At 33.8% G+C, this 16,598-nt stretch overlaps 1 protein-coding gene across 1 annotated transcript in view; it reads left to right on the top strand.

Moving 5' to 3' along the window:
* Positions 1-604: 604 nt before the first annotated feature.
* The window catches only part of LOC128219714 (cell death abnormality protein 1-like), a 52,909-nt gene continuing 36,915 nt past the window's right edge, over positions 605-16,598 (top strand). The window contains exons 1-3 of the mRNA XM_052927645.1: positions 605-1,268; positions 2,008-2,119; positions 2,643-2,668. Of these exons, the coding sequence (XP_052783605.1) occupies positions 890-1,268; positions 2,008-2,119; positions 2,643-2,668 (517 nt within the window). The 5' untranslated portion in view covers positions 605-889. The remainder of the gene's footprint in view (positions 1,269-2,007; positions 2,120-2,642; positions 2,669-16,598) is intronic.

Genomic DNA, 16,598 nt, shown 5'->3' on the forward strand with positions numbered 1-16,598 from the left:
TATTTTAATTATTATCACTATATCGCAAAAGCTGTAATATTATAAAATAATACGAGATGTAAATCCATAAACACTCCCACTAGTCCATACTACGATGCTAAAAATAAAGGTATATGGGCATACGCATACTTTTTATTATCTAGGTTGCTCAGCTTCGTGCAGTTTGGGTTGTGTCAATGACCTATGTGACAAAACAACGCGATATTGTACATGTAAAGCTGGCTACTATGATATGAAGTGCACATCCAGGTGCGGTGCTGGTTGTCTCAATGGTCAATGTAACAAAACAACCGGATATTGTACGTGTAGAGATGGCTATTATGGTACGAGATGTTTATATAAGTGCAGTGTAGGATGTCTCAATGATCAATGTGACAAATCAACGGGATATTGTACATGTAGAGATGGCTACTATAATGTATACTGTTCATCTAAGTGCGGTTCTGGATGTCTCAATGGTCAATGTGACCTAGACTCGGGATATTGTACATGCATAGATGGCTACTACAATGTGAGATGCTCATCTAAGTGCGGTGCTGGATGTCTCAATGGACAATGTAACCTACACACAGGTTATTGTACATGCATAGATGGCTATTACAATGTGAGATGTTCATTTAAGTGCGGTGATGGATGTCTTAATGATCAATGTGACCAATCCACGGGATATTGTACATGCAGAGATGGCTACTATGGTACCGCCTGCTCATCCAAGTGCAGTGTTGGTTGTCTCAATGATGAATGTGACAAAACAACGGGATATTGTACATGTAGAGATGGCTTCTATAATACAATATGCTCATCATCTTGTTTTCCTGGATGCAAAGCATGTAGTAACTCTAAATACAATTGCAGTACGTGCACACCTGGTTATTGGAGTACACCGAAGATGCCGTGTAGGCACACTTGCAATTCTAATTGTGCGTCGTGTATTACGGAAAATAATTGCACAGAGTGTAAAGCTGGATTCTATGGACCTGACTGTCGACATAAGTGTAGTTTAGGGTGTTTAAACAAAGCTTGCGATCAAATATCCGGGCTATGTCACTGCGTATCTGGATATTCAGGTGCATTGTGCAAGGAAAGATGCCCTAGTTCTTGCAACGCCTGCATCACACCTGAAAATTGCACACAATGTGTATCTGGGTTCTATGGTAAGACGTGTAAAACAACATGCAGTTTAGGATGCACAAGTTCGGAGTGCGATATGATAACCGGTCGATGCGATAGTTGCAGGGAAGGTTTCTTCGGCGAAAATTGTGAACCAGGTTTACCATTTATGAATTATATAGCAAAACTGTTTCTTTTACAACTAGTCATGTTAACACCTACTACTACTGCTACTTCTGCTACTACTGCTACTACTGCTACTACCGCTGCTACCGCTGCTACCGCTGCTACTGCTGCTGCTACTCCTACTACTACTACTACTACTACTACTACTACTACTACTACTACTACTACTACTACTACTACTGCTACTGCTGCTGCTGCTGCTGCTGCTGCTCCTGCTCCTACTACTACTACTACTACTACTACTACTACTACTACTACTACTACTACTACTACTACTACTACTACTACTACTACTACAACTACTACAACTACTACAACTACTACTACTACTACAACTACTACTACTACTACTACTACTACTACTACTACTACTACTACTACTACTACTACTACTACTACTACTACTAATAATAATAAAATTAACGATACTATTATAATGATAGATATAACAATAATTGTAATAATAATAATAATAATAATAATAATAATAATAATAATAATAATAATAATAATAATAATGATAATAACCATAACAATCTTAATAATAATAATAATAATAATAATAATAATAATAATAATAATAATAAATATACTACTTCTACTACTACTACTACTACTGCCAATATCAACTTCGTATTTACTTCATGAAGCGTTACCTGAAATTTGAAATAATAAAATGTTGACACAAAAAACTTAATTCTACTTCAACAGAATATACGGAAAGTGTTTCGCCGACGTTGACCATAGTTTCAACTGTATCAAATGTGATTGCGGTTTTGGTCGTCTTGATGATTGGAGCAGTTGTCCTCCTACAGATTAGGAGGTATGTTGTACGATCAAAGCTATCAAAAATTGCAGAATACGAGTCATTTTAGTTTATCGAATAGATATGGTGTTTTATCAACGTAGCCGGTTATTCTATGAAAAGGGGAATTTATCAGCTCCCCTTTAAAGTAATGTAATACTGTTATAGCCTCTTTTACCTGCATAGCGAACAATGTTGGTTTGACCAGCTGTGTCTGTGTTTGCACAGCGAGAGGTAGTTGGTTTGGTTCTCAGTGAAATACAATTAGTTTGAGTCACGGTGTCTGCATGCACAGCGAAAGGTAGTTGGTTTAATCCGTAATGTACGCCTGCATAGCCAGGTAGTGGGTTGGATCCCAATCAAATTCACATAGCCATGCAGTCTGTTTCATTAGCACTTGAATTATTTACGCGACATGTTTATTTACTAATAATCCAACGCAAGTGTAACATATAGCTTATGCCGTTTAATAAGCCATGTGTACCATTTGCTTTTATATTTTTGTTTTTGTCATAAATTTCTGTTGTAATACCTATTTCAGATCGAAAATGCAGACAAATATAGAAGGTAATACTCTTTGTATGATTTAATAATTACATCAAACAATTAATATATATATATATATATATATATATATATATATATATATATATATATATATATATACAAATTAAACCTTTGGGATATTTTGCCAATTTGGACAACCTTTGGAAGACATTATCATTTAATGCTATATATCCTATAATAATATATCCCTTGCATATTCCTTCATAAAATATGCATAAATAAATGTAGTAAAGCATTATTAATGATGCTTTTTTTCAAAAATACTAGCCATCGAGAATATACAATTTTTTACTGTCGCCTAAAGGTTAAGCGCCGGATGTTCATGAAAAAGTACAACCTTTGGGAGAAGTACCCCAAAGGTTGTACTGTATATGTCGGCAAAAGGTTCAATTATATATAATGTAACTTAACTACTTAACTCAGTCGGTAGAGTGGTCGAATTAAAGCGGTAAATATCGGTTAACCTAATACTTTAGTCCTACTGACAACGTTAAGATGCCAGTTCGGTAACCATGATTTATGTAGCCATCTCCTCAATCCTTTCAATATATTGTCAAATTATTATTTCTTGCATTTTGTTTGCTGTGTTCATGACAATATTTGAAGCTAACTTTAATTCAAAGGCGGGCTCGGTTTTGATCTTACTCTCACACTAAGACGAAGGTTTATTAACCTTAATAAACAATAACAACAAAATTTATGTCATTATTATTAAACCACATACATGTTGCTTGTCCAATCACATGCTCTTTTGCCGTTTTCATTATTGCATTACTCTTGTAAAAATGCAGCATTGTTTGCCATTGTGACGAGGTTGCTTAATTGCATCAACCACCCGTTGGTGTGTAAGATTCTTTACACTCGCACTCGGGCCTTGCCCATTCGACGAGTGCTCTGGTAAGGGTGTTAGTTATTTAAATATTTCGAGAATGGTGCACAGACACAATACAACCCTGGTTTGAGCCAATCCAATTCTTTGACGTGCCTCAAAGTATAGCACTGTCACACGGGACCCCGATTAACGTCCATCCCGGAAGATGATTAGTATATTAGTGTTGCGGTTTGGAATCGAAACTGCTGCCCCTGGATTGACTAGTGTGACACAAGACCACGGAACCACCCGGAAAACGTTGACAAGATATTAACCGTGTATTTCGGTATTTTCTCCCTATATATAGCGATACTGGTGAGCAATGTGATTGTTGTCGGAATTCATCCTCCGGCGAGATTATGTATGTCAAAAACGTGTCCCCTGTATCCAAAAGCGTAGTAAGCAGCTAGCCTTTATCATTTTCGTGTGCTGGAAGAACATCAATAATTATGAAACGGGTATAAAAAATACCAGTTATTATGACTATATGCACATTGCAGCATAAATGACTCATTTAAGTAATAGTTTAATACGAAAAGTTGAAAGTGTTGTGTATAATGCCTTAATCCTGTTATGCCAATGCCAAAACGAAATTGTCTGATGGAGGCGCAGACATCGACGACCATGTACTTGGATGAAAAATTGGCGATTGGATTATATATATATGTCTCTGGTGTAATGTCGTCTGCGATTTCATACGTTTTCTTCTCAACTTAAACAGACGTGTCGTCACAAACCAACTGTTCCTGTACTTTAAATAACAAATAGAAACTACTCTTTGCTAAAATCTACCGTTATGGCATTCATCAAAGTACAAGGGACACACGTAGTGCACGTGCGTTTTTCAAAATCATTTCAGAACTGAAATAAGAGTGAAATCTATATACAATGTAAACTTATTATGTTTTCAATTTGAAAAGCTGAAATGCTATGAATATATGTACATATTCATTTTGATTAAGTTTCACTTGTATCTGTTTGAATGTTAAACCATTCGAATTAATTATATGAGGCTTTTTCTAAGAAAATAATGACTGCAAAACGAATCAGTAACGTATTATTTCACTTGAGAAACAACCACCAGAAACCATACATTAAAATTACACTTAGAAAAATGATTTGTTTTAATGAATGTAGTGCAGTTAATCTCTCCAAAAAAGATTTAAAGGTGCACTTGACAATTATAATTGAATATTTGATACTGTATATAAGCGGTAACAGCAGGGGAGAAAATGCACAATAAACGATAAGAAGGTACAACACTCGCTCCAGGCGGTAGGTCCCGGCGCGAGCCCAAGACTGTCTGCACATCATATTTCCGCGTATCTATAGCCCATTTAAACAAAGCGACACACGAACCTTCCCTAGATTGAATATCAAATTGATATTGCCACTAACCGTTGTTTTCTTGATATTTCATCGTGTATGCGGTCGAACAACTTCTTCCTTGTGTCGATCTATTTGTTGTTAATAAAGGAGATAGGTTGCCCCTCTTTCCCATTTCTAACCTACGCCCCTTAAAATGGGTTTACATACTTAATTATTATACGGCTCCAGACATTAATTAAGTAGAGTCCGAAAATTAAACCGTGGCGTATTAAACAGCAAACCGTTTTAAAATAGTGTTGTTGTATTTTAAACTTTGGCATAACATGTAATGTAAATGGGGGGTAGACGATGTATAACAAATATAAGATATTTTGAAGATTACGTTTGAGATTCAAAGATTCGTTTAAATATGTATCAAAATGAATCTAGGAACATTTTAATTCATTCAAAATGGTTCTTATATAGTTCTCCCATCAATTTATATTTCAATTACAAATCGAACTTCAGTTTTTCAGACATACTCATTCGTTTCACGATGTCTCTCCCAGAGGAGTCCGACTGCAAATATTAATTGTTCAGATATAAAGAATGTGTTCATTAGAAGCACGACACCTAGTTTAGTTTCAACTCGTTTTACTATTTGTGGGATTATATTGTTATAAAGTGGGGGTTGACGTTTTCACTTAAACCCAGGTTCTGGTTACACGATAGAAGTCGAGACAACCGTTGAAGTATAAAAAAGCCCGTAAGGAATGAGGTCACAGAAGCGGAATTTTATACGGGGTAATGAGGCTTAAATTGGAATTGATTCGATTATGTTTTTTATTGAAATCCCGATAACGGAAAAATATTAATCACAAGTTTAGAAAACCTATTGACTATTTGACATAATATTTTGTTTAATTTTGACTGACGAAGAGGTGTATCACTGTTATATTATTGAAAGGCATTTACTGCATGTTTTAAAGACAAATTAACACATAACAAACACTTTGCAAACACATCCTAGCAGTAAATGCATAGTTGTGTTTATGTAAGGTTTCTTCGTGTTTCTTAACATGACATTTACCTCAATTATACACCAATGATATATCTGAATCAATACGTTGAATAAATAACTGAGTCGGAAATAAAAACGTATGTTTTAGAATTATAAAGGTTTAAACAAAATCATTATTTAATTTATATGGAAAAGAGCTTTCATATGAAATACGTTTAAGCGACATACAATATACATTAATTTTTATTACTTCTTCAGGAAGGATCGCTTAAGATCATGTCGTTATTTACATGAAGCTTACAAAGGCCATTTTTCCTGCAAAAAAGAGGGAAGAACAGAACAATAACAATAACATATTTTGACGGAATATTTACATTTGTTTGAATTTTATTCATAATTTGTTTAAGTTCTTAACCAGACGACTTACACTGAGCAGAGATTATCGATTGAAAATTTAAAAAAAATGAACTTTTTGGATATATAAACTTGCAGGTCCTTAAGTACGAAAGTCCTGAAAATCTTGTGACAAGCATATCATCAACTTTTATGTATTTACTTCAATCTTTGATTTCGCATAACTTGACATAAGAACGTGAAGGATTCTGTATTTAAGACACAACCGTTTCATTCATTGGCAGGTATATTGTCCTTAAGTCTATAATAAATTCATATTTTTTTTTCTATAACTTATAAAATATTCAGTGTTTCACATATATTTTACTGTTTGAAATTATGGAATAAAACGAAAAGAACTTTATGGACTTATGCATGGCATCAAGAACGATATATTAATTAACTTTTAACACTACCGAGCCCGGTAAACAAACATTTATTATTACAATTATTTTGATGATGTATTATCCACGCTGTGGTGGCAAAACTTTTCGTTTTCTTTTCTGTTTTCGTTTTTACATGAAAGGATGAGGTATTTCAGAGTATGATTTTACATATCGGTCTAACCATAAACTATTAAATACATGTCACCACAAAAACATAACGTCAAACGAACGAACGCATCAAGAAAGAAAATATCGGAAAAAAAATGTATATATTATAAACAATTTTTCAATTATTCTCATTTAAAGCTTGTACACAACCATTGTACTAATAAAAGTCCAGAATGATACATGGTATATGCTATGCAAGTTGATGGTGTTATTTTGATAAAGCTTCGGGTCCAAGTACATTGTAGGTTTTTGACCCACGCCTAATGCATTCAATAACAAATATTCAAATATAGAAAATAAATTATATCCAGTGAAAAAGTGCATACACTGGACTAGGGGCGACATGTTTATGTCTAGATAGTCCAGTATGGGTAATAATTATCTCTTACATGAATACTTAATTGGAAAACAATCGAACGCGGGCCGTTTAAAAAACAAAAACAAACAGAAAAACAACATAAATATGTAGATAAACATTTGAAAAAACAATCAGAAAAATAAATCAATAAGAAATGTCAACATATTCTTTGGTATTTAAGAAGTTTTAGAATTCAGATAGTAGTGAGGCAACTGGGAATTTAACATCAAAGAGGTCAGTTCACATTATTATATATGTATGCACACTGGACGAAACGTCCTGATCTCAGAACACTCTCTTGCCAATAAACTGTCCTCGAGTCTTACTCATCCTCTAAAAATATCAAAGTTACCGTACTCTAGCGATTAGATTTTTAAGGCACGCATGCTATCCAATTTCTAAATTACAACAAGTCAAGACCAATGAAAAAAACACATATCCAAAATCCAGAGCTGTGGGACCACATATTACATTCATCGTAGAGCCCGCGGTTACTCATTTAGCAATTTTCCCACAAACAAATGGGATTAACCCACCCCCTTGGCCTAAGAAATATGTTTCAGTCACACTTGGGACTGTGACGGAGTCAAGCCATAACGCAGCCTCTATAGAGTGCGGGCAGACCTTATTGCCGGGACACAAAACTATACATATCCTTGCTGTATACATAGGTGGCAGTATCGGTCAACGATTGTGACTAATGAGTAGTTATATATCATTGTTGTGTACATAGGTGGCAGTATCGGTCAGGGATTGTGACTCAAGAGGAGTTATACATCATTGTTGTGTGCATAGGTGGCACTATCGGTCAGGGATTGTGACAAATTAGGATTTAAATATCCCGGCTGTGTGCATAGGTAGCAGTATCGGTCAAGGATTGTGACTGATGAGAGCCTATATATCCCGGCTCTGTGCATAGGTTGCGATATCGGTCAGGAATTGTGACTGATTATTTGTTAAATATCCCAACTGTGTGCAAAGGCGGCAATATCGGTCAGAAATTGTGACTGATTATTAGTTAAATATCCCGGCTGTGTGCATAGGCGGCGGTATCGGTTAGTGGTTGTGACTGGTTATGAGTTTAATATTCCGGCTGTGTACATAGGCGGTGGTATCGGTCAGGGATAGTGACTGATGATGAGTAACATATCATGGATGTGTGCATAAGTGGCAATATCTGTCAGGGCTAGTGACTGTTGAGGAGTTATATATGCATGATGTGCGAAAAGGTGAAAGTATCTGTCGAGGATAATGACTGATGAGGAGTTATATATCCCGGATATATGCTTTTGTGACAATATTGGTCACGGATTTCATTTGATGAGGAGGTACATGCAAATGTGGCAGTATCAGACTGGATTCATAGTTTGTTCGTTAGTAATCTCTGCTACGGTTTGAGTGAGGGATTTTGAGTTTGTAATCGAAAACACGGTGTTTTTACCTGATAAGTAGTATGATTCTTATTTTTCCCATACATGATTGTTCTAATTTAGTTATGATTAAACTCATTTTGCTTTTTTGTATTTGGCCTACTCTTTTGTAAGCCATTTCTGTGACGCTCTTTGTGAGGTATTCAAGTCTGCAATCGTAAATCTAAAATTACCATGTTTTCAATTTTGCCATATCTATAAACATTGTACATCATTTTTAAATACCATCTTCTTTTATGAAAGAGGTTTGAAGTGTTTGCTGTATATTACTTGTACATGGCACGACTTATTTATATATTGATAAGGATTTATATAGCTTTTAAGCGGTACTTGATAGCAGGCTGAGAAGTAAGAGGGAGTTTCTTGATGATATCACGGTGTTGAATTATCACAAGTTATTGAAGAAAAACCTTTGAACAAAATGGTATATGTAGCGCACACAAAAATACACTTACCATGATGATTAGTTCATTTCTTAAAGTCCAAAGTCAGTCACGAAAAGCTTCATACAAGTCAGTTGAAATGGCTTCCAGAAGACGCAGTGTGCTTTAACTAAATAGTCAAACATGTGTTCTATCCTTTATGTCAAAACAAAACGCACAGCCTACTGAGTTTTTATATAAACATAGCACGACAAAAATATATACACACATACCACACACAAAAACAACAATACTATTCAGTCGCTAGACAGCAGAGAGACAAATATACATGGAACAACACTCGCTTTTTCGACTATATATGTCATAATGACATTTTCTAAACTTGTATTGTATATTGCACATCTGCTTTTTGCGCATAAATCACACTTCAAATCAAGCCATTAACTGATCCCAGAACTGGAACAAAACATTATATTATTTTCTGATAATGTACTAAAAGAGGGAAAGTTCTCTGGTATTTATCATAAATACAACGCTTAATTCGGCAGTGATGACAATTCTTAAAACAAATGGGACCTTTAATAAAACAAACTACCCACATCGGTTTCCATCAAAAAGTAATTTAGATATGTTTAAATGTCTGTGTTTGGAGTACATGATTCTAGGTCAGCCCTTTTCTCCAAACATAATACTAAACTTGGTATTTGGGGTCATTAAGGCGTATAAGATAGTCCAAGCTACACGGTCCAAACAGTGACTGGTAAGGTATTTATCGACTTGCATTCCGAAGATAAATCATTCAGTGCACTGATTGATGTGTTTAACGTAATTAGGAGAAATATGGTTTACCTATTGACAAGTATAAATTTTCCTGACAATCAACGGCAATACTTCTAGGAAGGAAGAAAAATTATTTGTTACAAAAGTCATCGTGAACAATTATTATTAACTTTTTGTCTGAAAAAATGTGTCGAACAAATTATGTCATTTTTTAAAAATTTGTTCATCTCTGCACATTAACATCGCATCTACTATTTACCTAAAAGGTAAGTGTGCTATTGTAACTTTAAAATAAGGGAGCAGATAACATTTTCTGTTGTCTCTCCTTACTACTATTAAATTACAAATCACTGTCTAGACTGAGAAAAAAATACCAACATATTTTAAATTACATTTTCTGGAACTTTGCAACAATGTTCAGATAGGATACTATTGGCTACATCAGAATTAGAAATATGATAACACACATACCACAACCCTTCTCTAACGTTGTACGTTAATTTCAGACCATACATGACACTTCATTTCATTTGAAGTAGAAGTACGCTCTGTTCAACAGAACATCATTGGAGTCACCAGGTCAAATTCTTGTCATTAGTATCACGACTTGAATCAGATAGTGGTCTTCTGATCAAAATGTCTCGGACGAAATGCTTGGGCATTTGGTAACTTGTGCTTTTATCATCATGACAAACATTTCACAGTCACATAATAAGCATTTGTTGAGAAGACTGTTGCTTTTTGAAAAAAAAAGTCTTTGAAGTTTAGATATTATTCCAGTGTGAAAACAACATTTCACCTCATAAGAAAAGTAAAAAATATGTTTAAAAGAAGCCGCGATTGTGTTTGAGTGTATTGAAACCAATGCGTAACTGTTTGATATGCAGTATAAAGCTCAACGTAACGGGTACCTTCCTAAACAGAAGACTATAAAACTGTGCTAGACCATTAAAATCAATTATATAGAAACTTAAAAAAATACTTTTTATTACCAAAAATGGTTCACTGTCGCATTAATTATGTTAAATGCCGCGGTATAAAACATTTGGTGTTGCCTTGAAAAGAATTCCAGCAGTTCTTCAAACAATTTAGATCTGATTCTGAGATAAAGTATATGTCTCTTCTAAGATACAACTTTATTATATTTGTCAGAGTGCAGCTTGTCTGTAACCTATCTAAATTTAAAAACACAAAATGTGTCCCCATTTGCTGAAAAGAGAGAAAAGGAAAACAACGCTAAAACAAAACATAAACAATAACCGTGATATGCGATGATCAAGTTTCTGAGCCCAAAGCATGTCAAACTTTACAGTTATTTACACAAATAACTATTTGCCATGCTAATAACCACTTGCTTAATTTCGGCAGGTTCCTGGGGACAATGTCTTTCATATATTAACTGTTTTAAATTCGGCATCTTATCCTGACGGTTTTAGATTTATCATGACTTTTTTTCTATGATCGAGACATTGTCTATGAATCATAATGCTTGTACAAGTACTTTATAAGTTTGAAAACTGTTTGAATGATTCCTTAAATAATTGAAGATTTAAAATCGGTGCTTTGTCACTACTTGTTTACCTTTTTTCAATTTGAATAAGCAATAACATTTTTTCAAATAAAACAAGCAAATAACTGCATTAAACCCCAATTTAAAGATGGGATGCACAAGTGATTTGTTTAGATTTCGGGCGTTGCGTCCATAAAATATAAACATATGTTAAGAAAACCCTTAAAACGAAATATATGTGTTTACATGTTCGAGTTTTTCATTCCCCTCAGTCAAGTTATTTAAGATGCAATAAACCAATGCATTAGCGCCTTCAATTGATGGGAAAGTTTAAAACATTTAAAGCATGTGATTAACTTATTGCTGCCTTTGTAATTAGAGAAAAATACACATATGAATAGAAGCGGCTAGCGACGTTTTTTGCCATTCAGTTTTAAGTCAAATTTAGTCTCTTTATGTTTTTTTAAGCCATGAATCACTTTAAAATACTATCCACTTTTATCAAAGAGGAATGAAGTAGTTGCTGATCATTACCAGTACATGGCACGACTGATTTACGTATGATGAGGACCAATAACAAAATCGTGGGAACATAAATATAGGGTTTATGTTAGGCCTCGGTACGGTAGCACTGCGTTAAGTACTAGCAGGTATCAATTCGCCTTTTGTACTAAACTTATATTTAACTTTAGTCTTTTCAGATTTAGAGACATATATCTTCGTCAAATGCCCTACACTTCTATAAAAAAAATTGAAGTAGTTGCCGTGTACTTCTAGTACGTGCCACTATTGATTTACGAATGCAAAGGGCTAATAAAACTTTAAGAGGGACTTGATGACAGACTTAGAGGAGCTAAGAGACTTTTGTAATATATCATGATGCTCTATTTGGAAAGTGAAGTGATACTATTTTACTTCAGATACAATTTAGATCATCATTATATGCTGTAATAAAATTGTTTTTGAGTGACACTTAATATTCTGCTACAACCTAATTTATAACATACTTGTATACATCACTAGATCCGTATCAGGTACTTTAAATCGGCTATTTTTTTCCATTTTATTATGCCTTATTACGCAGCGGTATTTGGTCCTTAAGCAGATCTTATTACATGTGTTTCGTACATTCGAACTCAAATTTGCATGATAACCTGATGCAATCCATTGTCCTTCATTCCTTACATGCAGAATTACAATCCATTAAAATACATTTAGAGATCTTCTGTATAATATGATCTTTTGACGACTTCTCATACTGTTTTTTTGAGACTGGAGATGAAATTAACAGTCTTATATAAAACTGCAAGGAAAAAGGCATAATCTTTCTTTGTTTTTGTTTTGCAATTTTCAAACAAATTTCATTTCCGTAAAGTGTTCAATTCAAATCGCAATATACAGCTGCAGAAAAATCACTTTAAAATTTGTTTTATGTTAATGTTTAAACCTCACATAGATAATTCCTGCTTTTTGCATCATTAAATGAATATATTACCTCTTTTAACTATCGTATCTACAGTGAATACGATATTTTTGAAATGGGCCTCACAACAAAAAAATAGCTTAAATATAACTCAAAGATGTGTTGAACCATATAATTGAATGATGCGAATCTTAATCGTAGATTGTATATTTTCGATTATTATCAATTAAATGACTTGTCTTATATTTTTCGATCACTAATAAGGACCCATTTGTTCCGTTGAACAAACTATACGCATTTGTAATTAACTATACTATATATTCTTAAACAGTGGTATCGACCCTGACCTCAGTGACTACAAATTCAATCCCGAAGATGATCTCCACATGATGTTCATGATGTTAAAGTGTTGTCATTTTGCATAATTTATTTTTTAACTTATGGTGGAAGCTGCGTTTTCTGTTTTAAGTACACGTAGCAGAATAATTACCTTACACACTCGAATGCAATTCCAAAGGAACTTTTTGCATGTTTTTCTACAAACCAATACTATAACTAAAACTAAAGGGCCTAGCTAAATAATCCATCACTATACAATAGAAAGTGTTAAGAGGTACAAGGCAATGGCCAAAATGATAATTAGTAGAGTCGCCCACGTATACACTCCTTTAAGTCCTTTAATCAGAACCGTCTGACATAGCTCGCCTTAGGCTAGCAAGCCTAAATAAACATTTGTTCATCATCATCATCATCATCATCATCATCATCATCACCATCATCATCATTTTTAGGGTAAATCATTGCAAAAGGCAAGCAATGTGGATAAATGAATACTTGTAATCTATCAAAATACATATGTCACGTTTTCAAAATAAAAATCTACTTTGATATTGTTTATGACTTGTTTGTAACAACTGTCGTGTCTCAAACATAAACCGCTTTTACTTCAGGGACGACCAAACATTTGAAAATGGGACTTTTGTTTTAATAAAACATGCATAATTTAGTGCCCGTTATCTAATAACGACACTTCAAGGGTTTAAAAATGGTTGTTGATATTTGCTCAGCTATATTTTTAAGTGTTTTACATACTCATATAGATTTTCAAGGGTTGGGATAACTTGAGACATTATTTAATAAAAGTCCCAGGACGCTACTTGAAACAACTGAAATTGATGGTCCAAGTGTTTACGTCTATGTTGGGGATATTTATGTAATTTATTATTTCCCACTTTGAAGTTCTATTTAAATGTGAAGAAGTGGCATATATTTATAAAATGATAAGATGTAAATACTGTTGAAATTCCTTTTGAAGAAAGAATAATATATATCTTATAGACACTATGGTCATGTCTTTAAGGTCATAGCGGACAGAGGCAGATCGGTCTTTTTTAGTCCCTTCCTCGGGAAATATTTCCAACGTTAAGGTTATTACGTAATCTCAAACCTGCGGTTAAATGTATGTATACTCTGTATAAATAGGTTTAAGTATAGCCTAGACTTTAATCATTAAAAAAATAACAAATAAGTTAATTTTAACACGTTAGTCAAAAGGTTAATATTGTGTTAAGTACTGAAAATTTGAAGCTAAGTTTGGATACGATAGCAACAAATAGACATGATACGATACTCATACCGAAACTGATTGACTTTAAGATTTATGAGGGATATTATGATAAGACGCTTTCCGGTGACCTGTATCACTTCGAGATCGGTGTGAAAACACGTATCTCATCGAACGAAACGTGATGCAGGTCACCAGAAAATCGTTTTATAGTAAAATTCCATTTATTTTATATACCTGTTTATCTAATTATTCTTTTTTATTTTTCGGTTTCAATTTAATTTAAATTTACCGCCATCTGTCAACTGTCAAAATATGGAATGGCTTTCGCGTATGAATGTGTTACGTAATTTTCTGTATGGAAGTCAAGGGAGGCTTGTCGAGCGAAACGGCGTCATAAGTTACAGGATTCACTTTATTGATAAAAATAAGAAGATTGTTTTTTATATATTTTAGCAAACTGATAATATGAAAACAATTATTTAAAGTCACAGCACAAAAAAAAAACAAAAAAAACGGTACTTATTTTAATCGTCATTTCCTGTAGACGTAAGCGGCCATTTTAACGAAGTGAGTATTCGTGGGATTTTTTTACGGTCATTATATGCAGAATTGAGGGAAGTTCGTGAGTCAATCCTATTTCTATCGATGACGCGAATTCGCCTTATACTTTGTATTGGCGAACTGTTCATGTTCATGATAATTCTAATTTATGAACTTCGAAAAGGTAAACATCTAGTTGTCTAGATATATTGGAAGTGTTCTCTGCTTCGTACTGATCCTCATGTTTCTTTGAAGAACCATGTTCCTGTATATTTACATGCTTCTGGAGGTTGAGTACAGCTAGATAAGTTTATGTATTTTATATAAAAGTTGACAGATTTTACAAGTTTTTTTGTCACGCTATTTTTAGCAACGCGAAAGTAGTTCTGAGACTATACACGGTACTCGCTTGATACGGAATCAGGAAACGACAGTATGGCGATACAGAATTTTCAATACGGCGTGCAATATTGTCACTGTTGGATATGGAAAAGGATAGGCATATAATAAATGGATTGATAAGCTGTTAAAAGAACTAAACGTATATTACTTAGTATACAGTTATACTTTAATGTGATAAAATAAACAGACACACTAATGAAAATAATAGAGTAAGGCAATTTGGGCGTTTTTGATAATAGTTCGATCATTTTGTGCTCTCTATGGATGCATTTACAGAGATTACAAGCTAGTTATCTTAAAACATTGACTTGTTAGGTATTTTCAGACAAATGGTTAACCTTTTTATGTTCTGTATTGATAAATGTAAGGAGAATGTACGCTTGATTTGAATATTAATCAGGACGTTTTTGTTCATGGCTTGCAAAACGTACATCTTTTTTAGAGTCAATCAAGGCTCGGATTGATCAGTAAGGTATTTTTGCGAGTAAGACCAAATTCAATCTTGGCATCAGGTGTAATCATTGGCTGATAGATACACGGTCCGAATATTGAAGACCCTATTAACTTTATCATCATGAATGTCAAGAAGGAAGTTGTGCATTGTAGCAATATCCAAGTTATAGGTAGACTTCCGAGCAAGAGGAGTTAATTTTGTACCTAATGAAAATAGTATACATCGTTTTTTTTCTGTTATATACACACTTTGTATCATTACGTATATCTGATGCAATGTTAAGGAGGCTCATTAATACTTTTGAAAATCACAAGCAATAATATTAATCAAGGTTAAAGGCCTCAAATATTTAACTTCATACACTTTTTATCAAATTTCTTATATTTGAATGTTGAAATTGTCAGTTGCAAACAAGGTTGGCATGGTTAACTTTGTTTTTACAATGTATTTTATTCTCCTTAAAAGTTTTAAGAACATTTGTTAGATGAGGTGGTTATACCGTTTGGGCTTACTTGCAAACATAGGGACATGGTTAACCCAGTGGTAGTGCTACAAGAATCAAGGACAACCTGTAAGATCGCAAGATATGGTTAAACGTCATGATGATTAAACATTTAATCATTAACGGCATTTTCACACTATATTTCTGGCCTAGTTAATCAATTATTTTTCTTGAAATGCACTATACCCTTTTATTTGTCTGTTTTCAATCATAAAGCACTCGTTATGCGAACAAAACACTTACATAGTTTTGTATGTGAATAGGATTTTAGGTTGGACATATACAGTGACATTGATCAGTTTAAATTATCATCAAGTGTTTATATCAAAGAGGAATGAAGTATTTGCGTAACACTTCTAGTACATGACATGTTTCATTTATGCAGGACCAAATAACACTTTAACTGAAAGTAAATCAAGTTATGGGTGGTGAGA

Source organism: Mya arenaria, chromosome 15 (genome assembly GCF_026914265.1).
Source record: "Mya arenaria isolate MELC-2E11 chromosome 15, ASM2691426v1".
NCBI lineage: Eukaryota > Metazoa > Mollusca > Bivalvia > Myida > Myidae > Mya > Mya arenaria.